Below are 22,767 nucleotides of genomic sequence, written 5' to 3'. Positions count from 1 at the left end.
CAATGATTGGGAGAAGTGATTAAAGTGAGAAAAAAAAATACTCATTGGGTGACTAAAGTGATTGACAGTGTAATAGTTGAGTGACCAAAATGATATATTTGAAACTTGAGGGACCAAAGTGTCGAATGAGTCATAGTTGAGTGACTATTTGTGGAATTCTCCCAACTTCAAAAACGAGAACTTTTAGTAAAAATTACCTTGAAATAGGTCGCCGGAAAAATTGGCCTGAAAAAGTCGCCGGCGGTGACCTGTCGCCAGTGCTGACGTGGCAGAGAGCAGTGACGTCAGCGGCTTGGGCCTGTTGCAGTGGGCCACCTTTTTCTTTTCTTCTCTCTGAGCCGCGTCACTTCTTCCTTCTGGGCTTCTCTTTCCTCCTTTTTTTTTTTTTTTTTCTCTTTTCCTTCTGCGGGACATTCAGTCGGCCGGTTCAGCAAGTTATAGGTCTGTTTTTGAAATTTTTCTTCCGGTTCCTGGATCCTAGGATCGAAGGGCTGCTGTTGGAAAAATTTGGTAGAAATAGGAGGTCCGAAAAGTGGTGAACCGGTAGAGTATTTGCTGCGGGTGGTTTGGAGCTTCAGATGGCCGGTTCGGTAGGTTTCTGGCCGGTTCTACCGCCGGTTCTGGATTCCTGGGGTCGAGGGCTTCAAGTTCTGTGTCGGAGGCAGAAAAGGTTTCAAAGTTTTGTATTCAGATTTAGGGTTTTAGCTCCTTGAATCAGGGTTTGGCTATTTGTTTCAAGGTTAGGGCTTCGTGCTGATAATGTGTTTAAGGAAAACTGAATTGGGAGAGAATTGAGTCGTGCTTTCATTGATAATAGGGGTCTCTTTATATAGAGGATTGCAAGACATAGAATCAGAGTTGTACAAGAAAAGATAATCGTACAATTAATCGGATATCTATAAATATCTCTAATTCTAAACCGTATTACAACTAGGTCAAGTAACTTGGAGTTTGGGCCAGACATATATTCTGAATTTACTTGAACAAATTTCTAATTATTATTTTTTTTCTTCTCAATTTAGTGTCGTTACTACAACCATTCACTTTTCCAAAAACATGCATTTAGTTTTAGAATTTATCTATATTAAAAAGAAAAATCAATTAAATCGGAGATCGTCATTTTCTCAATCACCCTATGCGGCTCTACTTATGCCCGGGTGAATACAAGATCAATTAGGGCAACAAAAGGCACAAAGATGGTCGAAGAACCTGACCACGTAACGATCAAGCCGGGCTGAGGCTTAGACAGGACCAAGGCGTGAGCAGGGTCTATATATGTGGTCTAAGGGCGACCAAGGCATAAGCAGGCTCGAGGCTCAGGGCTAATTAGCAGGCATGAGAATATACACACGAGTAAATATGATATACATCTTACCAATTAGGTCGTGTAAATACATAATTCCTGATCAAAGTACAAGCTAATGTGAGCTGGTAATGAATACCACAGTCAACACCACTACTCTAGTACTCATCTAGTAAAAACACTAAAGTTTAATACACAATTTGATGATGCATGGAACCTTGCCTGAAGTAATTCCTCGAATCAATATTACAAATTAACAAATATTCAGGAAAAAAAAAAAGGAGTCTATATATAGCATATATCAACTCTTGTGATCCTCACTCGGAGATGTAGACGCACTCTTGTGGGTGGCAAATGGCAATGAATTAGGTGGCTGCAGAAACATCAAACTCCCGGGCTGCGAAATATTCACAGATGAAGAATTCGGTTTGTTCAAATAGCTTGATGCACATCCAGTAATATTGTTCCCTTTAATTGCTGTTTGCAGATAGGAAGAAGCAGTAGGACCGTTACTACTACTAATTCCCGGGAAGTGCTCACCCCATTTCAATTTCTGAGCCATGATGTTATTAAAGTGATCTCCACCTGCATTCTGATTATTATTGCTACTTCCACTCCCACCATTACTACTACCGCCAATGATTGATGTAAGTGCGGCTGCTAGGGCAGATTGAAAACTTGGATCCGCTGTAATTGCCTTTGTTGCGGCCGCAATTGGATCCGGTAACTGAAACTGTTGAGGAGTTGGATTGTTCTTCTGCATGTAGTTTTGGTACATGCTGTTTTGCATAGGCTGCTGCTGCTGCCTTCCAATAATAGGATTCTTGTTGTTGTAGGGTAACTGGGTCCCATTTCCATAGGAAAGGAACCCACTGTTAGTCCATGGCATGGTGTTGTTGGATTGATCAGAAGAACCAAAGTTGAGGCTGGTGGGAGGGTATGGTACTTGGTGGGCAGAATTTAAAGTTGATGAAGCAAATTTATTCAACTGGGATGAGGAAGAGGAGGATGGGTTTGAAGTGAGGTCCAAGGTGATGGTTGGTAGTGAAGATGACATGGAAGAGTTGGGTATGTAGAATCTCGATCTTGAGTTATCTGAAACATAGTAATTGTATCCACGAAGGTCAGCAGCCGCAGTTGTGGCCCCAGCCGAGGGGTTCAGGCCAGGCAGGGACGAGCTGGATGATGAGCCGGACAGCAGCATGGAAGCGGCAGCAGAGGTGGTGGAAGCCATGGCGGTGGCTGACAGTGGAAGTGGGTGATTGTGTGCTCCTTCGTACGTGGTGATTAAGATGGACATGTCATCCGCGCATCTTTGCACCTAAAAATCAAAGAAAAATATCATGAATACAATGTGAATTACATATTTAGACCACATATACGAATCATGTATATATAATATATGTAATAGACAAGTTCGCGCATGTTACCTGTTTCCTTACTGGACATGATGGTGCGATGGTGCAACGATAGTATGCTCTAGGGCAAGGGTTTCCTTTTGCAATCTTCTGTCCATATTTCCTCCACTGGCATCCATCATTCATCTGTGTCCAAAGTCAATCAGGTATTTTATTAATAAACTCCATTATGCATGTCAATAAGTACATATAAAGTAATTAATTAATTATTACTAAATTATTTGTATAAATACTAACCGTTGGGGTGTCACATCTAGCCCTGACTGAAACCCTAGCTTTTTTTACTGGGTTCTGCTGCGCAACTTCATCTTCTATACTTCTCATGGTCTTGAGAACTTTTTTCGGTGGCCATGTCTCGCCTGCTTCTTCTTTGCGTACTTCTTCAACGCTGCTTGAAGGGCTAGGGTTTGACAAGGGCACCTGATCAGTTGTAGCACTACTTGATTTAGCAGGTGCTTCATATTTGCAGTCTAGTCCCAAAGACAAGCTCTTTTCATCATCTGTATCCTTTTCTTTCCCTTCTTGAGTACTAGGGCTTTTGTTCTTTTCCTCGACCTTTTTCCGCTTGCTGGAAAAAGATCCGAGGCTGAGGGAGACAAGCTGCTCGGATTCATCGTCGTCTTGATGATTATTGGTTGCATTGTCATCCTTACTGGATTTAATTGCTTTCTGTTGAATGTCATGGTACTGCATTTGGAGTGTTTGGTAGTCCTCCATCATTCTGTCTAAGTACTTCTTCAGCCTTTGGTTTTCTTCTCTCACCTCACCCATTTCGGCCCTAGCAGATTCTAGCTGATAATCCTATAGAATTAGAGTTTTGAAAAGTTAACTAAATTAGTACTAGGCTTTGATTTTCTTCAGCCCGGATGCCAATTAATATTATCAAAGATTTATATAATTAAACAAACAAGCTAGGCTTTGATTTCTTCATCCCGGATGCCAATTAATATTATCAAAGATTTATATAATTAAACAAACAAGTACTTGAAAAAGCTCTGAGTACCTGTTCCTTTAGGCTTGACGAATTAGAAGCCACTGAATGATCAGGTTCAACCGAAGAGGACCCTTTTATGTTGCTCGTGGTTGATATCTGTTCAATTAAGCATAATCATTGAGGATTAATTAAAGTTCAAGGACTGTAGACATATACACTAAACAGCCAGTTAAACAAACATCATTGTACGTTTGAATAATTATTAACCTCATGATCAATTTAATGGTTTACTTTGCAGAAGGGGAATAATTAATTCTATGGCCTAAAAGTTTTCTTCTTTCTTTTTTTAATTTTTATCAGATAGATCATGGTCAGACCTTAACAAATGGTTAATTTAGACTACGTACAAGATCTAATATTGCCAAAAGATCAATGTAGCTCGCTCTGCTGTTATTTTCATAACCATGTGTTATCCTCTTCTTGAATAGAAATATGAAGGGAAAATACTAAAGATATCGGTGGATGAGATTGTTTCAAAATTACTACCCCTAATTAATTTCCTCTTAATTTTAAGAAAAGGTGCAATATTTTCTTAAATGATCGATGGAGGTTTCGATCAGTTTAAATTACCTGCTTGCCGCAACTCAAATCTTTTTGGTTTGGTGAAGATGATTTCATTTCGTTATTCTCCTGTCCTGCTCCTTCATTTCCAGCCTATAATACACAGATCCACAACAATTAATTTTGATTATATATATATATGTATATATAGATATGCTTGTCGATCATATGCCTGTAATCCTTTAACTAGTGCTTATATTATAAGTTCTTCCCTGAGATCTTCTATCTCGATCCATAAACTAACTTACAAAGAAACAGATCGATGCAATATAGTTATAGTTCATTACTTACTTTGATAACAAGTTCTTCTCTGCTATAACGACCTTCTCCATGATGATCATCATCAAGAGCAGTAGCAGTCCTAGATTCAAGCAGTACTACTCTCTTCTCTTCCTGCTCTTGATCTCCATGATAAGATTTTTTCACGGCAGCCTCCATTATATCCTTTATCTCTTTAGCTTTCTCCTTTCTTTTTTTTCCTTTCTTGTCATCAATTGTGAGGGACTCCTCTTCTTATACAGAGACAGCCTGCAGTATTTGACTGAAACCCTTATAAATTATTCAAACCCTCGAAATGTCAACTTAACCCATTCCCCAATTGCAGCTAGCTAGTGGTGACAGAATCATACACAAACTGCAACTACTTTTAATTTTAATTAATCTTGTTAAAAAAAGTAAAATCAAACTGAGAAAATGGGAGAAGAATTCAACGTCAACGTTTGAGATAACATGAAAAAATATATGAAATAATAGCTTCAAGAGTTGAAGCCGCAAAGATCGGTCCAAACAGGCAAACACCGTCGTTGAAGTTTCGTAGGTTGCCGAAAGTCACATGGGGGTTCTTTTCATAATTTTGGTTCGTTAATTCGTGGTCAAAAAACATTGATTGGCCCCACAAATAGACTCTCGGATTTGAATTAATCATTAACCTCCAATCACCGGAGCTTAGTTTCTGTTCCATTCTCAGAGAGGTGCGTCGTGGGTGGGGTAGGGTCAGGGTTAGGGTTTTGTAAAAGGCAAGATTCAGGTCAACTATGGGTGTTAATTATAGAAAGACTGAAATAGAGGTCAGTTTGAAGAATTGTTTGCTAGCTTCTTCAAAGTCGTCAATTTTCTGGCCATGCAATTGATCATGACCCGGCTTGTAATTAACGTTAATGTTCACATCATTAACACACGTTGGAATTGCAAGCCAGCTAGTAAGATTCAAATTTACTCACCGCTAACCCTAACGTGGTGATAACCATAACCATCAACTAACTATAGTTAACGTAACAAATTATCAGAAAAGAGAAAAAATAATTTAATAATAATATAACTAATATACATTACTATGGGATTACAGAACAATTCTCAGGTTCACCCCTTGGGGTGAAGCAGCATATTCACCCTATCTTATGATTAATGCATAATAACTTTTTAATTTTCTAATTCAACCATTCAAGTTGTATAATGTAACACAAAGATTAGTTCTGTTAAAAATTAATCAAATTGAAAACCTTTTAATTATTCATTTATATGAAATACATGGACGGTTCATCATAATAGCAGTAAGTGTAGTTAGAACCGTCCATTTATTTGATTCAATTAGATAATTAAACGATTTCTGATTCGATTGATTTTTTACAGAGATGATCTTTAAATGCTAATTTAAGATATAGACCGTTGGATTATAAATTTATTAAGTAAAAGTGAGTTAATCGATAACAGGGGTGAATATGCTTGTTCACCCAGGGGTGAACCTAAGAATTGTTCTTCATCAAATGAACAAGTCCTAAACCCTTTCGTCTTCTAATTACTCTGACTTTTTCTTTTTCTCCAGTTCACTGCTATATTCATCTTCTGCATGCCATCACAACATGACTGATCATCATCTCAATTACTCGATCCAGTAAGTAGTAACTACCTCCTATCCTAACGCTCCGTCCATGTCGTACCAGAGACGCAGACAAAAGAATCAAAACAGAGCTAGAGAAAGAAAAAAAATTACACAGAAAGTGAAAGCCAAACCACCATTTGGTATGTGATCTTGAATCACTTCCTACATTTTCCAGGTAGATCTGTAATATTTTACTTCCATGAAACCAGAGTACATACTTTGAATTGATACAGAGCTATTGAGATTGAACTCCAGCAAGTGCAGGAAAACATATTCTCTCATTGTTCTTGTTTCTCTTGTTTTCCTGTACTCTGTTCCATATCTCTCTGTTTTTCAATTCTATCTCAAAAGGGTTTCTCTTTTCAGCTATGATCTCCAACACCTAGACCTTATTTTCTCTGATCTTGTTGTCTCTTAGCACCCTTCAAGTTCTTAGCGCAGACTCAAAGTCTTCCAATCCTTACATACTTTTTTGTGGCTCTTCAAACTGTGGCACCGATTCTGATGGCCGGAAATGGTCATCGGATTCCTAGTTTATTTCCCGAAATTCCACGACGGCGACGGCCCAATACCAAGACCCTTCTCTTCCTTCCGAAATCCCATACATGTCTGCAAGAATCTTCAACTCTTCATCCTCATACAATTCTCTGTTCCACCAGAGCAACGCCTTTGGCTCAGACTCCATTTCTACCCTTCTTCCTATAACAGCCTCAACAAATCCGACACATTTTTGATGTAACCTCAAATGGGTTTACTCTCCTCAACAATTTCAGCGCCTCCATCACTGCCGAAGCTCTCACGCAGGCCTACATTGTCAAAGAATTCTCACTCATTCCTGTCAAGTCCGGGAATCTCAACATCACGTTCAGCCCCACTTTGTCACATAAGAAATCACATGCTTTCATGAACGGGATTGAGGTGATACCTATGCCGGATATATTCCATCTGGCCAATTTGGTCAGATTCGATGAACAAACGGTCAATGTACAAAGCTCGACTCTTCAGACCATGTTTCGGCTCAATGTGGTGGGGAGTATGTTGGGCCAACCAACGACTCCGCCAAGCTTAATCAAATAAAATAAATAAATAAATAACACGATGATGATAAATGATGGACTGATGGCAAAAGACGAATATAGCAGTGAACTAGAGAAAAAGAAAAGCCAGAGCAATTAGAAGACGAAAGGGTTTAGGATTTGTTTATTTAATGAATAATCTTATAATAATATATATTAATAGGTAAAAGTTAGAAATGGTCCCTGTGATTTGGGATGATACTTAATATTAACCTTGTGGTTTCAAGATGTTTAATTTTACCCTTATGATTTGCGAAATTGATCAAAGTTGGTCCAAAAGCTAATTTTGACAAAAAACTTTGACATGTGCAAGTCATGTGTAAGGATAAGTTTGTCATCTTAATAAAAAAATAAAACGAAGACAAAATAAATTAGAAATTTTATAGGAAATGAAATTGAAAATAAATAAAAACTAGAATTCCACAACCTCCTATTTTTTTAATTTTATTTTTCAAATAATATTTAATTTAATTTCTTTTACTATTTTAAATTGAAATGACAAATTTATCCTTGCACATGAATAGCATTTGGACCAATATTAATTAGTTTCGCAAGTAAAATTAAATATTTTTAGTAGAAAAGAATACTTTGATTTAGGGTTTTCAATAATATATTCTATTCATCCCACAAAGGGGTATATATACAAGGACAAGAGGAGTAGTCTAACCCTAATAGGAAACAATCATTTCTATAATTACATGATAACCTAAATAAATAAGAATCATAATTACATAAGATTTACAGTTATTCTACACTCCCCCTCAAGTTGGTGCATAGATATCTATCATGCCCAACTTGTCAACTGAGCTGTCGAATATCTTCCTGGACACTCCTTTAGTAAGAACATCAGCTAACTGCTCTTCTGAGTTTACAAATGGAAAACGAATAACCTTTCTGTCAAGATTTTCTTTAATAAAATGACGGTCAACCTCCACATGCTTTGTCCTATCATGCTGAACTGGATTATGTGCAATCTCAATTGCAGCTTTATTATCACAATGCAAATTCATAGGTTGTTTAAGCTTGTAACCTAGATCTTTCAGGACATTACGAATCCATAACATTTCACAGACTCCATGTGCCATACCTCGAAATTCAGCTTCTGCACTTGATCTGGCCACAACTTTCTGTTTCTTGCTACGCCAAGTGACAAGGTTCCCTCCTACAAAAGTGAAGTACCCAGATGTAGAACGCCTGTCAGTATTATCACCAGCCCAATCTGCATCTGTGTATCCCCCAACTTCCAATTCATCCTTTTTCTCAAACAGTAATCCTTTACCTGGCGCCATCTTCAAATACCTCAAAATCTGAAAAACTGCATCCATATGTTCTTCACTAGGACAATGCATAAACTGACTGACAACACTCACAGCATAAGCAATATCAGGTCTAGTATGTGAAAGATAAATCAACCTTCCTACAAGACGTTGATACCTTCCTTTATCAGTTGGAATTTCATCAGGATAAATGGCAAGTCTGTGATTCATCTCAATGGGTGTTTCAATTGGACTGCAGTCCAGCATCCCCGTTTCAGTAAGTAAGTCAAGAACATACTTCCTCTGTGACAGTGAAATTCCCTTCTTAGACCTCGCAACTTCAATACCCAGAAAATACTTCAGTTGCCCCAGATCCTTCATTTCAAACTCCTTTGACAGATACTTTTGTAACTCATTCATCTCTTTCAGACCATCCCCTGTAACAATCATGTCATCAACATACACAATAAGAGCTGTAATCTTACCATTCTTGCGCTTAATAAACAAGGTATGGTCAGAATTGCTCTGTCTGTACCCAAAGGCTCTCATGGACTTTGAAAATCTCCCAAACCAGGCTCTTGGAGATTGCTTCAGGCCATACAAAGACTTCTTCAATTTACACACCTTGCCAACTTCACTTAGGTAATTCTTAACACCTGGGGGCACATCCATGTACACTTCTTCCTCCAAATTCCCATTAAGAAACGCATTCTTCACATCAAACTGGTGCAAGGGCCAATCTTTGTTTGCTGCAAGTGAGATTAGAATCCGAACAGTATTGATCTTTGCCACGGGTGCAAAAGTCTCCTCATAATCAATCCCATAACGTTGTGTGTATCCTTTGGCAACCAACCTCGCCTTGTATCTATTAATAGTTCCATCTGCATTAAGCTTCACAGTAAATACCCAACGACACCCTACAATCTTCTTTCCAACCGGCATAGGTACTAGCTCCCATGTTGCATTCTTTTGAAGAGCTTCCAATTCTTCATTCATCGCCTTTGTCTATTTTGGATCCGTCAATGCATCCTGCACGTTACTAGGAATAGATACAATAGATAATTGATCAATAACAAGTGCATGTGACCCAGAAATCCTATGGTTAGACATAAAATTAGCTATAGGGTATTTAGCTTTGGCTTTGATATCTGGTTCATATTGTTTCTTAGGAATTCCCTTGGTAACCCTTTGTGATTTCCTAGGTTCGACACTTTCTAACCCAGAAGATTCATTAAAGTTTAGGGGTACCTGAGAAGGATCATTCTGACCGGGATCTTCAGTTGGTGATGCAGAAGGGGGAATATCTTGTGTGTGAGCTTCAGATACATCTTGATTTTGATTCAAACTATCCAGAAAAGTCGTCTCTTCTGTCTCGGAATTCACAACTCTGTTCGGCAGTTACATTTTTTGTTTCGAAATTCACAACACTCTGTTCGGCAGTCGCATTTTCTGTTTCGGAATTCACAACACTTCGTTCGGCAGTCGCATTGTCTATTTCGGAATTCACAATGCTCTGTTCGGCAACTGCATTTTCTGTTTCCAAATTTCTACCCTCAAATGTATCCTCCAAATTTTCCAAGTCTTCAAGACATCAAAATCAATAATAGAACGAGGATTCCCTTCACAACCTCTCTCCCCCTGAAGGGAAGATTGAGAAGCTCCCCCTGAGTAATAAGGCTCGGATTCACGAAAAGCAACATCAAGAGAGACATGTAAAGTGCCAGTAAGGGGATCATAACATCGATAACCCTTCTGGAAGTCAGCATAACCAACAAAGATACACTTACGGGCACGGGGATCAAGCTTGCTGCGTTGAGGCTTGGGAATATGAACATACGCTGTGCACCAAAACACCCGGGGCTCCAAATTAGGCATAGAAGGAATGGTCAACAGTGTATGAAGCTTCTGATGAGGATTCTGAAACTCAATCACCCGTGAAGGAGTACGGTTGATAAGATATGCTGCTGATTTTACTGCTTCTCCCCAATAGGACCGAGGTACATTCATGCCAAATAAGGAAGCACGAACAGCTTCCATCAACTGCCTGTTCTTCCGTTCTGCTAAACCATTCTATTGAGGAGTATAAGAATTGGAGGTTTGATGACGAATTCCATGTGACCGGCAAAACTCAATCATAGGGCCATTCACAAACTCTCCACCATTGTCAGACTGAAACACTCTGATGGATTCTTGATACTGAGTTGCCACCATTTTGTGAAATTCTGTAAACATTCCAAATACATCACTCTTATTCTTCAGTAATGACACCCAAGTCATGTGAGTGCAATCATCAATAAACGTTATAAAATACCGAGCTCCAGAAAGAGAAGGAATCTTTGCAGGACCCCAGACATCAGAGTGAATTTTCATAAAAGGAACAGGACTTTTATTAAGACTTGGTGAATATGAAATACGGTGGCTCTTGGCCAGTTCACAAATGTCACAATGGAAATCCAAATCACTGACAACCGAAAACAAATGAGGTTGCAGCTTCTTAAGATAACTAAAAGATAGATGACCGAAACGGCGATGTCATAACCATACTGCTTCCTTTGCATTCTCTACCCCATTAATCTGATTAGCTTGCCCCAAAAGATGCTTCTGGTTTTCTCCAGTCTCTGTCAGATCCAGGTAGTATAATTTTCCCCTTCTAACACCATAACCAAGAATCCGCCGAGTCAGAATGTCCTGAAACACACAGAAAGATGGATAGAAGGTCACAATACATGCAAGTGCTAAAATAATCTGACCAACAGATAGGAGATTATAAGCTAGTGAGGGAACAACAAGGACAGATTTAAGGGTTAAGGTATCAGATACAACAATAGAACCTTCTCCGGTGACCGGAGTTGGAGCACCATCAGCAGTAGAGCCAATATTTTGAGAGGAACGTCTAAGGTTTTTCACAAGACTAGGGTCATTGATCATATGATCAGATGCACCTGTATCAATTATCCATGTATTATTCAAAGTAGCCTCACCCTTCATACCTGACTGCGCTACATTAGCGGAGGCATTGTCGAGATGCTCTTCCTCTGTAGTAGCAATAGCCGCCTTGCCTGGATTCTTTCGCGGTTTCCTAGTGAAGTCCCACCAATCAGGGTAGCCAATCACTTCATAGCACCGCTCCTTGGTATGACCTACTTCCCCACAGACAACACATTTTTTGTTTGCGTATGGGTTTGGTTTGTCATGAGGACGGCGTGGAGAAGGACCTGAGAAGCCTGGAGGAGGACCTGGTCGGCGTTGAACGGCCATAACAGAAGATTCGGTAGGTACCGAACGCCCAATAGCTTGTTTCTCTGATTGCAGCTTGCGAATGTAAGCATAGCTCTGCTCCAAGGAGAATTTAGGCTTCTTGCGTAGGATTTCTCCACGCACCTGATCATACTCTGGGTCAAGTCCACTAAAAAACAAGTGAACACGCATCCGGGACATTGCTGAAGTTTCTTGAACGACAGCTGCAACATTATCATGTTGAGAGGCCACCCTTTGATCAATCTCCTGGAACATTGCCACTAACTCATTGTAGTAGGTCGGAATGGGCCTTCCATTCTGCTTTGCTTCAAAACACTTTTTATTCAACTCAAAGATTCGGGTTTCATCAGAATCATCATAAAAGGTTTTCTCTACAGCTTCCCAAATATCTTTCGCAGTAGGAAGACGAATATACCGGTTCATGAGAGAGGATTCCATGGAGTCAATTAGCCAACTTTTCACCTTTTCATTGTTTGTGGCCCAAGCTTCATACTCTGCAGAATTCATGGCTGGTTCAGCCTTTACTCCGGTCAGATAACCAACCTTCCCTCGTGCTCCAATGCGCATTCGCATAAGAGGAGCCCATATGGTGTAGTTGGATTCATTCAAGACAACACTTGTGGGGAAAGCAGAGTTGTCTTGTTGGGTGGTGTAATGGTGATGGATGACCGGTGAGGATGACACCATTGTCTTCTCGGGATTTGACTGTTCGCCTTCAATTGCAGGTCCAGCCATTGAGGAATTTGGGTTTTTTTTTTTTTTTTCAGGTTTGGTTTTTCTAGGGTTTCAAAAAAATTCAGGGATGGCTTGATTTTAATGGTGGTGGTACACAGCGGTTTGTGGTGTGCTTTGGGATTCAGGATTCAGGATTCAGGATTCAAAGGATGCAGGCAAGTTCAAAGGATTGAACCTGCTCTGATACCAAGTAGAAAAGAATACTTTGATTTACGGTTTTCAATAATGTATTCTATTCATCCCACAAAGGGGTATATATACAAGGACAAGAGGAGTAGTCTAACCCTAATAGGAAACAATCATTCCTATAATTACATGATAACCTAAATAAATAAGAATCATAATTACATAAGATTTACAGCTATTCTACATTTTTAAACCAGAAGGTTAATTTTGAGCATCACTCCAAACCAGTGAAACCACAATGACTATTTATAACTTTTGCCATTTTATTATTATTAAATTACTTTTTCTCTTTTCTGATAATTTACTAAGTTAACCATAGTTAGTCCATGGTTATGGATTGTGATACATGACAGCTTTTTATTGGGTGGTGGTATCACCATCTAGAGGCTAGTGGTGAGCAAATTTGAATCCCAACTAGTAGGCGTGGAAATACTCTCAAATAATTAATGCCCAATTCTTACCATTTTTTGTATGTTTATATACCCCAAATTGACATGGTTGTTGTAAGGGTTTTATAGTTCAAGCGATCGACTACTTAACCGATTAAGATCTGTAATTTTAGTCCTTGTTGTGGATTTACAGTTTTACACTGTTGCAGTTGTTGTGATTAAGTTCTAATACCTAGGATGAGTGTGGTTGCGAATCTTAATTCCAATATTTTATCGATTTGGCTCAATTTTGTTCAAAAGAAGTTTATATTCGAGTCATTAGTTTTGCTACTCCGACTCCAATCAAGGCTTAGATATTTTGTTTCATGCTGTTTTTCGTATTCAAATTATACATTTGAGTCACGCTTAAGCTTGCTTAAACATGAATAAGGGTTTAGATTAACATTGATGAGACTCTCGCGCGCTCTAAGTCGGGAATGGCAAATGAAATTTTTTTATACATTGTGGATGATATTGTGATTCATCCTCCATGTCATAAGAATGATTCATAATTTTTAATCGTCTTCTCTTTTTTCTATATTGATAGGAGAAAAAAGATAACGATCCACACCGGCCAATACGTACTATACATTACGATATTAAATTTTGTCTTATGGCATGCAAATTGTCCTGCCCATTTTTTTATGGTATATATACATTCCCATTCCCATTCGGTGATTATAAAAACTCTACCATGATGAAGGATGAAAGGACGTGAGTTATGCTGATAAATATTGTTGTTCAAAGATGGATTTCTTCTTTGGATGGAGTCCATGTTTGTCTACGTTTTCAAAGGATTAAATACGGTGGGAATTGTCTTTTGACAGAAAATATAGCAGTTACATGCATATCCTACTCAAGATAAGACTTGAGAGGAAAGTAAAAAAAAAAAAAAACACATTATAGAACGTGCTGCACGCGCAGTCGTTTGTAAGAGAGAGTATGCTCCATCTGGTGGCGTGTCCCATGGACGTCGTCATCGGACGGGCCACTGTGGGCTTTAATGGCCTGATATTCTTCCTCTGTTGTCGAGGTGAGAGTGGTGGCCGAGTTGTGGCCGTTGTTGGTACTGACCCATTCGATCTAGATTGGATCCGATCGATCTGATCTGAGGTTGGGTGTGTTGGATGGCGGGATAGATTGCTGGGCTTGGCAAGGGATGGCTGGGGACAGGCAGATAAGAGGGAGGAGATGGAGGATTCCGGTCGCCGTGGTTAAAGCTGCACCATAGATTTGTGGTTCTGAGGCTGCATTTTCTCTGCCAGGGAGTTGGCTATGTGGGTTCATGTCAGAGATCGTGGCTGGGTGTTGGTTGGAGATCGTGCCAAGGTGGAATGTTCTGGTGGCTGGATTTTGGTTGGAGATCGTGGCAAGGCGGAGGTGCGGTGATGGTGACGTGGTGGTGGCAGTGGCAACACTGGTTGGATCGTGGTGTTGTTGGATTGGGCTAGACCTGTGCTCCTTCCTTGTTGGGCCTACTGGTTGTTGGGCCTGGGCTTTGGCTCAGGACCCATATTTTTATTATTTTCTGTTTTATGTTATGTTTTATTACTTGTTAGTTTTAATTAAATGTGGCTTGATGCAGGTAATAAGTCCCTATCACTATTTGATAGGGCGACGTGGGCTTGGTCCCGGACTGCACCTTTTGTGTGCCTGGTCTGCCATAGGTAGGCGGCGAGTTACTTGCATTGGCAAATGGTCTCAACCTCCTAGTGGTAGTAACGTATCTGCTCTAGGTAGGCGGTGAGTTCCTTGCTTGGTCAAATGGTTGTTACCTCCTAGTGGCAGGGTGAAACTAAGTGTCACTGGATGTACTTTCCAGTGGCAACATGATGGGAAAGCTGTGTGTATGGAACATATGCTAAGTTGTAATCGAGTTGCAAATCAAGTTATCTTTCCGTTGTGTGACCTATGTCAAAGCAAATAGAGTCGCCAGTAGAGCGTTCTTTGCTAGTTAGTGCTTTGTTGAATACAGTTGTTTAGTAGAGACTCATGATAGTATTTCAAGATGTTCTCTAGTTGCATATTGTAATAAGGAGTTTTGGTTTATTGCCCCCCCCTTGTATTCGACAGTTTCATTAATGAAGGCTTGAGAGCAGCCGCACCACCCTTTATTCAAAAAAAAAAAAAAAAACTTGAGAGGAATTATACTACATTAATCATGATTCATACCATTATTAAGAGAGGAGGGATTGTTAGTCAAAATTTAAATTTTGACAAAAAATGACCCTAGAAGATTAATAAATTTTGAGAATTAACTAAATCACAAGGACAATTTTGATATTTGTAAAAATATTTTTATTAAAAAGATAAACAAAAAAAAATTAACAACTCACTTTTATCTCCCATTATCTTTTCTCTGACACAATAACTGTTTTCTTTTTTATTTTCTGAAATAGAAGTTTTAAACACACACCCCTAATTACTTAATACACCACCCATTTAATTTCTCATTCTAATAATTTACTAAATACACAACCCAAAGTACCTAAAATACCCTTAATCTCAAAAATCATGAAATATCCTACTTTTTGACTATATTAAGGTTACTATTTAATATGATTAGTATATTCTAGTATATTGATATTTATTACTTGTGTTAGTTATTGAGAAATCCATAAAGATTTATTATTGTTCCTTTTAAATAGATGTATATAAATAGGCATTGTGTTATTTGAGCTCTCATCCATCAAACACCATGTTAATCAAGTATAAAATTATGAGTTGAACATTCAACCAAAACTATACCAATAGTTTCTCCATAGTGGCGAAACTAAATAGTTGTCATTAGAGGGGCCAAACAAATTAACAATTACAAAGTTTTTTCACATGTGATGTTTTATATTAGAAAATAAATTGATTAATCATAACTCTTAGAACAAAAAAAGAAATTAACCAAAAAATGGGAGTAAAGCGATATGTTTTAAAAATATTTAATACCATTGATTTTGAAATTCTAAATATTATAGTCTCTAACCTCATCTAATTACAATTTATTTAAGGAAAAATTAAATTAGATAGTTTCTAACTTTATTCTTGTATTAAATTGGGAGGCCACGTATAGAAATTTGTTATGTTTAACTAACTATTTATACATAAATAGAATAATATAAGGAAAATATGACTATTTTTTTATTCTTCTAATGCATAGATGTCTGTTTTGGTCATTTAACGTACCTATAAAATCTAATTTGAAATATAAAATAATAGGGATGTGTATTAAGTGATTAGGGGTGTGAATTTAAAATTTCTTTTTTATTTTCTGAAAAGGAAAAAATACACATACAAAGCATGAATGGAGAAATGCTAGTTCTAATAAAGAGAATAATTCACTATTTCAAAACTCTGACATATTTGAGGGGAAATTTCTTTTGACAAAAATGAGGACATTTCTTTTGACAAAATTGAGAAGATCGAATGAATAGAGTGTCCTAGTCTATTGACAAATCGTTTTAATCCTATTAATTAACGGAGCAAATCAACATTGAAGCATATGATATGGCTTTTGAATTGAAGTCTGCTCTGTCCACAATAATACAATAAAGCATAAGCAGTCCACTTGTTAGCGTAAGACTCGGACATGAGCAGCCCCTTGGCTATATCTTGATAATTGATTAGTATAAACTAATTACCTTGGGATCGAGACCGTTGACGTCTAATAATTTGCTTTGATTCATTCCAAGTTATAACCTGGACTTGGAGACAAGAACACACTTAACTGATATGTTTATTGCTTTAGGTGGTGAATTAGTTAATCTTTACTTCTCCAGGAGGAAAATATGACCTATTTAAGTTAAACTTGGTAATCAATCGATCTGTCTGAAAACAATCTTACATACTCTAGTCATATTCGACTAGATTTGAAAACGATCACAAGCACACATTCTTCGAATAATATTACTATTACATCCTTATAATAAAGTGTGTGATACACAAACACCTGCGAAATATGTACAATCCATCGAAATAGTCCGACACCTGCGAAATTGATATATTGTCCAACAAAAAAGAAAAAAAAAAGTCCAAAAAAAAAAAAGTACAATCCATCGAAACAGTCATATGCATGCATGCATCATGCATGATGTGAACAATGCGGAAATATGTACACAAATCCAGAAATTTATTCAACATAAGAATGGTTTATATCCTAATTTGATTCGGATTACTTCTGTATACAGAGCTTTCTTAATTAGTTTAGAGTATAAACATCCTAAGAGCTGGTCAATGCTCCGAACTTAATTCTTGCTTGTCATAGTTTATAAGCATTATTATATCTTACATGTAACGTGTAGGTGGTACTCTAACAAATTGCTTAGTTTAACAAAAAAAAAAAAAAATTAGTCTACTTACGATCTGGAAAAAAATTATTAATTTTGTAAGAGGTTCCAATACGTATACTTAGTTAGAAAACTTGATTTGAAACCAGTCATGCATATATAATATAGGGGCTGTGCCTTAATGAGACAATAGATCATGAACAACTCATTTACAGAGTCCTATATATATTTCATGCACTGGGATTGTGGGAGAATTCATATATACTCTCAAAAAGTCATCTCCTCCCAACCTTGAGACTTCTGCTAGATTCTTGGTTTGTGTTCATTCATTAAAAATAATTTATTAACTAAGTAATATATCTAATTAAGCTAGTCAACTGTTATGATCCAAAGCATCACTGGGATTTGGGTTTTGAATTGTTTTATCTATCAGAGAGCAACTTGTTTGGACCTGAATTTAGTAACCTTTTATTTAAGGCCATTTAGAGAGTGGGCCGAAAAGACGTCGAGTCGTACATTCAAATTGAACGTGTCGCTTAACCGAAGTAAGAGTTTATGAATCATACGACTGAGAAGAGTGCGTCGTCCGGTCGCCTGGTTGAGACTTGAAACTTTGGGTTGGATAGCATAAATTTAGTAAAATGGGCTGTTCAGCAAGCTCTTAGACAATCCAAATGAGAAATGGATGAATGCGCAAACAAGCCGAGAAGGGGACTAGGAGTGCTCGGCCAAGCCCAAACAATAAGTTCGGCCGAGATTTCACTCAAGAAAGAAATCCCCACGAAGAAGGAGTTCAAGTCAATTAATGATTTCAATGGTGAAGATTTTAGATATCGGCTAAGTCAGAGCTTTATGAGACGAATCAATCCTAAAAGGAAGGAGAATCCTAATTAAATTCCACGTCTCAGAGGACAAGTTAGCTAGGGTTTTGATTTGTGTCATGCACCACACAAACAAATCAATATACAACTTTTACTCACAAACTTTTCTCTTGCTATCTCTTAGGTACTTTGCCTTCAGTTCAACTTTCATAACTTGTTTTCATTTCTAGTTTCTCAATTTCGTTTCAGTACTTTACATTCAAGCACTTTACTTTCTTGTTCATTTACTTTATAGGCACTTTAGTTATCGCACTTAAGAGTAGTTCGTAATGTAGGATTATCGTCCATTGATCTCTTTAGGCTAGTCCGGATCGGATCAATGCGATTTGCTGTTCACACACATATCCTTTCACAACGTTTTGACAACCGAGTCCACTTCACCTTTGTCTTCACCATAATTTACGAGTACCTTCACCCAATATACCTCTCGCTTCTCATCCGAACCTTTGAGTTTACCCAAGAGGTGAACGTGATCGAAGATCCCGATCAGGGTTGACACTTAACCGAAGTCCTTGCAATAGAGGTTTTAGAACCTAACGGTTGAGAGGGTTCCTTCCTCGGCCTATAATCACTTGAAAGCAATCATATACAAGTGCAAATTAGATCTAAACCTCGCTCGGCCAATAGGCCGCGACTTGGCACGCCTGCGCTATTTCAAAAGGACGATCCAACCACAAGTCCCTCAGCCCTCATTTCGGCCGAGACGATTTTGAGGCAAATACAACTTAAGCTTTAAGTCATCATAATTAATCTGACCTAGTTAACTTCATGCTGATGAAACTAATTAATACTGGGTACTCAGACCAGACATAGACAAAAAATAAGAGAAATGATGAGAAATTAAACTTATAACCAAGTAATTATCTGATTATCAGTGTTCTCAAACTTGCATTTCTTTAATAGCTACTAACCGTGTTAGATTTAACTCTTCATTTCTGGGTTAAGTTCGATGAAAACTAAAGTCAACGACATATTTAGATTATCACTTAGACTCGCGTATGTGAAGGAACCAATTGCTAAATTAAATGTATGTATGGTGCATTCATCTGATTTATTTTTTATTGTGAAATCAAAAGTCAATTTCTCAAGAGCTTCCCACTAGATATTGTTTTTATGTGAACATGAATATAAACCAGAAAAAAAGAGAAAGAACAAGGAAGTAGGTGCGATGCAAGCTCTCAAATGTCAATGGTGTCTGCATTTTCATAGTTTGTTAAACATGGACTTCATACTACAAAACCTAGCTAGTCAAATTTGATGTCAAAGATGAAAACCCACCGGAACTATTTATTAAAACTATTCCTCTGCATGGATTTTAAATCTTTTTCAAGCAATCAATAGAGCTCAATTTCTTCTCAATGAACTTTGGTCAAACAGTCGACAAGAAGATCGATCATGTTGCACGCCATGGTTTCTTATATTAATGCCTGTAAAATCCATATATAATCAACTTATTTATCAACCATATATGGTGATGTATTATATATCGTAATTATGACAAACCCTAGCTAGTTGTAGCTTATTTTGTATTTTCTTTAACAGAATACACACACACGCACCCAAAGAGTCCATTAGATGGGTTTTTTAAAGAACAGGGGGGTGTGAAGTCGCACTACAACACAGACGGTAATTTCCGATGACGAAAAATGGTCGGAAATAGGGCGTTTTCGTCGGAAAAAGGTTTTTCCGACAAAAATTCGTCATCGGAAAGTCGTCGGAACTGTCACGGTCGGAAATAGTGTTCTTCCGACCAACCGTCGGAAATGATTGGACATTTCCGATGAATGTAACCGTCGGATTTGAGTCTAATTTTTGGTCAGAATTAATGTTTGTTTCGTCCGAGAAAAGTCGACGGAATTAAGGTTTTTTTGTCGGAAATAATTGTATTTCCGACGAATTATTTCCGACAACACTTTTGGTCGTAATATCTATTTCCGACAACGTAGTTTCGACCACTGGTTTCATCGAAGTAAGTCTTTTCCCACGACCTTTTTCCGAGCACAATTGTTGTCGGAAAACTTTTTCCTATGACATATTTTCGACTAAAAACTTCGTCGGAATAAATATTTCCAAGTAACTACTTTTGTGGGAATTAGTATTTGAGTATTTCCGATTTCATATTTGTTTTGTGAGAATTAATAATCATTACCGTCTATACAAATGACTTTTACCGATGAATAATTGTTGTCACAAACAGCTCACCTCTTGTGGGAATAAATATAGTAAATGAAATTACATTCAATTTTAATTATTAGAATTTTTTCACAAATTGAATCATAACTTGAAGAACTAAATAAATATAGTGAAGATTTGAATAATTGATTGAATGCAAACTACATAGTCTTAATACATAGATAAAATAACATCATCCATGACATTAGAATAGTACGAGATAAAATACTAACCTAAAAACAAATAATAAAAGATTACATTTGTCAAACATGTCTAAGCAAACTAATTGCCACCTAAAAGCCCAATACGTACTGAAGTTAGTAACTACAATCTCCACTTAAGCATGATTGAATAAACAAAGACAAACCTATTGTCTTCATTTCTTCCCCTTAAACTTTTCAACTGCATTCCTCAATGTCTCGTCCTATAGCCAATCCAACATGTTGCAAATTACTATAATATCTCACAAGAGGTATGAAAAAGAAAACAAATATAGCATGTTTAACAGTACATATAAAATGGGTCAGTGCTATCATATCATAAGCTAAAGTCATTGACCATATATAATACTCTAAGATACTTAGTGCACATTATTAATACCGCAAGTAATAAAACCATTAATTCTAAACTACTCGCACATTATTAATATTTTGTTGCCTCATATAGATAGATAAGGTTTGTTCGAATACCTTGTAACTAGTGGCTAGCAGCTAAGGATCAAGATGCATTTGCTTCGGAATCTCCATTAGTAGATTTACCCTGTCAAAATAGCAAAACAGGAAATGGAACAAAGTATAATAAGTATGAGGACCTTATAAAAAAACTCCTAATTGCTGCAAAAACGCCTTGACAACAAGAATGTTTTTTTAATGATTTTGGAAGCCACATCCTTTTTACATATATACACAAGAGAAAACAAGAATTCCCACATCCTGTTTGCAAACAAATCACATGCCAACTAGCTGAGTGAACCAATTCAGAGTAGGTAACAAAAAGATTCATTTCCCTACCTGAAACAAAAGTCCTAGGAAGCTAAACTACTAGAAGGTATAGATTCTGCATGGAGTGTATTTCAGACTTCTTCAAACTTTATCAATAGAGTAGAACCATGAGATGTATATCAGACCCCAATTGAGTCTAAATTGAAAGAGAAATCTAATTCTTGTTAGTTCAAGATCATATCTTGCACTTAAGTTGATCATCTACACTGATTGTTTGAAATCCCCTATTCAAATTAAAGTCATGTGCACACATTGGTTAAAAATTGAAATACCTTAATTTTCTGCATCATTTACGTTATTTCCTAAGATAAGTCATAGTCATGTGTGAAGTTTCCCTTGGTAGCCTCAGTTTCCAGCCCTTCCACCTCTTCGTCACCATGTGTTGATTCATTGGGAATAAAAAATCAAAATCATTTATATATATATATATATAGACACACACGCTTACTTTGATTTTAACCACCTGATTCATTTACTTAAAGTTAGAATTAGAAAACAAACTTACCATGTGAGCTAAGATTTTACTTAGAGACACACACTCATTCTACAATCCAATCCAACCACCACTCCCTGATAAAAAAAGATTAACTCAGACACATACACAGGTTCGCCAATCCACAAAGATTAACATCAATAGTTTAGTAAAAAAGTTTAAATTTAAAATTAACATTACATTAACTCGAGCCTGTATATGCAGTGAAGCAATTCTCTCATAACCATTCAGATTATTAGAAAAGTCCCACTGTAGGTTGTAAAAGCTCATACAATAATAGAATATGGTGTCTATAACTTATGCATGTGCTTTCTGTTTATATTCTTGAAAGATATCCCATGAATCAATAGAAAGGTAGTAATCCCTCATGACTCAAAGGTCTGCAGCATTTACAGAGCATGATAGGGAGGTTGAGAGTCTCTACAAATTACAAGATTGGTTAATTTGATCTTCATAATTACGTTGAGAATAATCATTCTTAGATTTTACAATCACATTGTACCTGAAACATTCATTCTTTATTTCCTAATAAAAATAGTAAGCTGAGGAGGAAGTCAAAGACGACAAGATGCATAAAATCTGAAACATTCATTTCTTTATACATGAACAAATGGATCCAAAACAGCACATGATCATAATTAGAAAGTTTAGAAAACATAAAATCTGAAAAGAGGGAATACCTTAGCAAAGCAGATGTGATCACTAAATCAATTTTTTTTTGCAAGTCCACATGCTTGTTCAGATTATCAACCTGTAATGAGACCAAAAGATCATTCTGCATAATTTGTTGATTTGTTTTGGAAAAAGAACACATAGAACCAGACACAAACTTTAAGATGAAAGAATCAA

General features: G+C 37.3%; 1 protein-coding gene and 1 long non-coding RNA gene across 2 annotated transcripts; both read right to left on the bottom strand.

Moving 5' to 3' along the window:
- Positions 1 to 1,344: 1,344 nt before the first annotated feature.
- LOC112177149 (WRKY transcription factor 72A) lies at positions 1,345 to 4,772 on the bottom strand. Its single transcript, XM_024315365.2, has 6 exons — positions 4,568 to 4,772; positions 4,286 to 4,369; positions 3,725 to 3,811; positions 2,959 to 3,522; positions 2,734 to 2,847; positions 1,345 to 2,624 (listed from the first exon to the last, which is right to left on the bottom strand). The coding sequence occupies exons 1-6, from the start codon at positions 4,712 to 4,714 to the stop codon at positions 1,605 to 1,607; spliced, it is 2,016 nt and encodes a 671-aa protein (XP_024171133.1). The 5' UTR covers positions 4,715 to 4,772; the 3' UTR covers positions 1,345 to 1,604.
- Positions 4,773 to 20,570: 15,798 nt separating this feature from the next.
- On the bottom strand, positions 20,571 to 21,748 carry LOC121050455. The gene is made up of 3 exons (XR_005803012.1): positions 21,698 to 21,748; positions 21,114 to 21,183; positions 20,571 to 20,848 (listed from the first exon to the last, which is right to left on the bottom strand). It is a non-coding gene; the product is annotated as an uncharacterized LOC121050455 (long non-coding RNA).
- Between the last annotated feature and the right edge of the window lie 1,019 nt (positions 21,749 to 22,767).

The sequence above is a fragment of the Rosa chinensis genome, chromosome 7, assembly GCF_002994745.2.
Source record: "Rosa chinensis cultivar Old Blush chromosome 7, RchiOBHm-V2, whole genome shotgun sequence".
NCBI classification, from domain to species: Eukaryota; Viridiplantae; Streptophyta; class Magnoliopsida; order Rosales; family Rosaceae; genus Rosa; species Rosa chinensis.
Note: the sequence above shows the minus strand (reverse complement) of the source record. Positions and strands in the feature narration are given on the sequence as shown.

Coding starts and splice junctions, on each gene's coding strand:
- LOC112177149 (XM_024315365.2), bottom strand. CDS start 4,714: ATGGAGGCTGCCGTGAAAAAATCTTATCATGGAGATCAAGAGCAGGAA. Junction 4,370..4,567: donor GAGAAGAACTTGTTATCAAA/GTAAGTAATGAA, acceptor TGTGTATTATAG/GCTGGAAATGAAGGAGCAGG. Junction 3,812..4,285: donor ATTTGAGTTGCGGCAAGCAG/GTAATTTAAACT, acceptor TTAATTGAACAG/ATATCAACCACGAGCAACAT.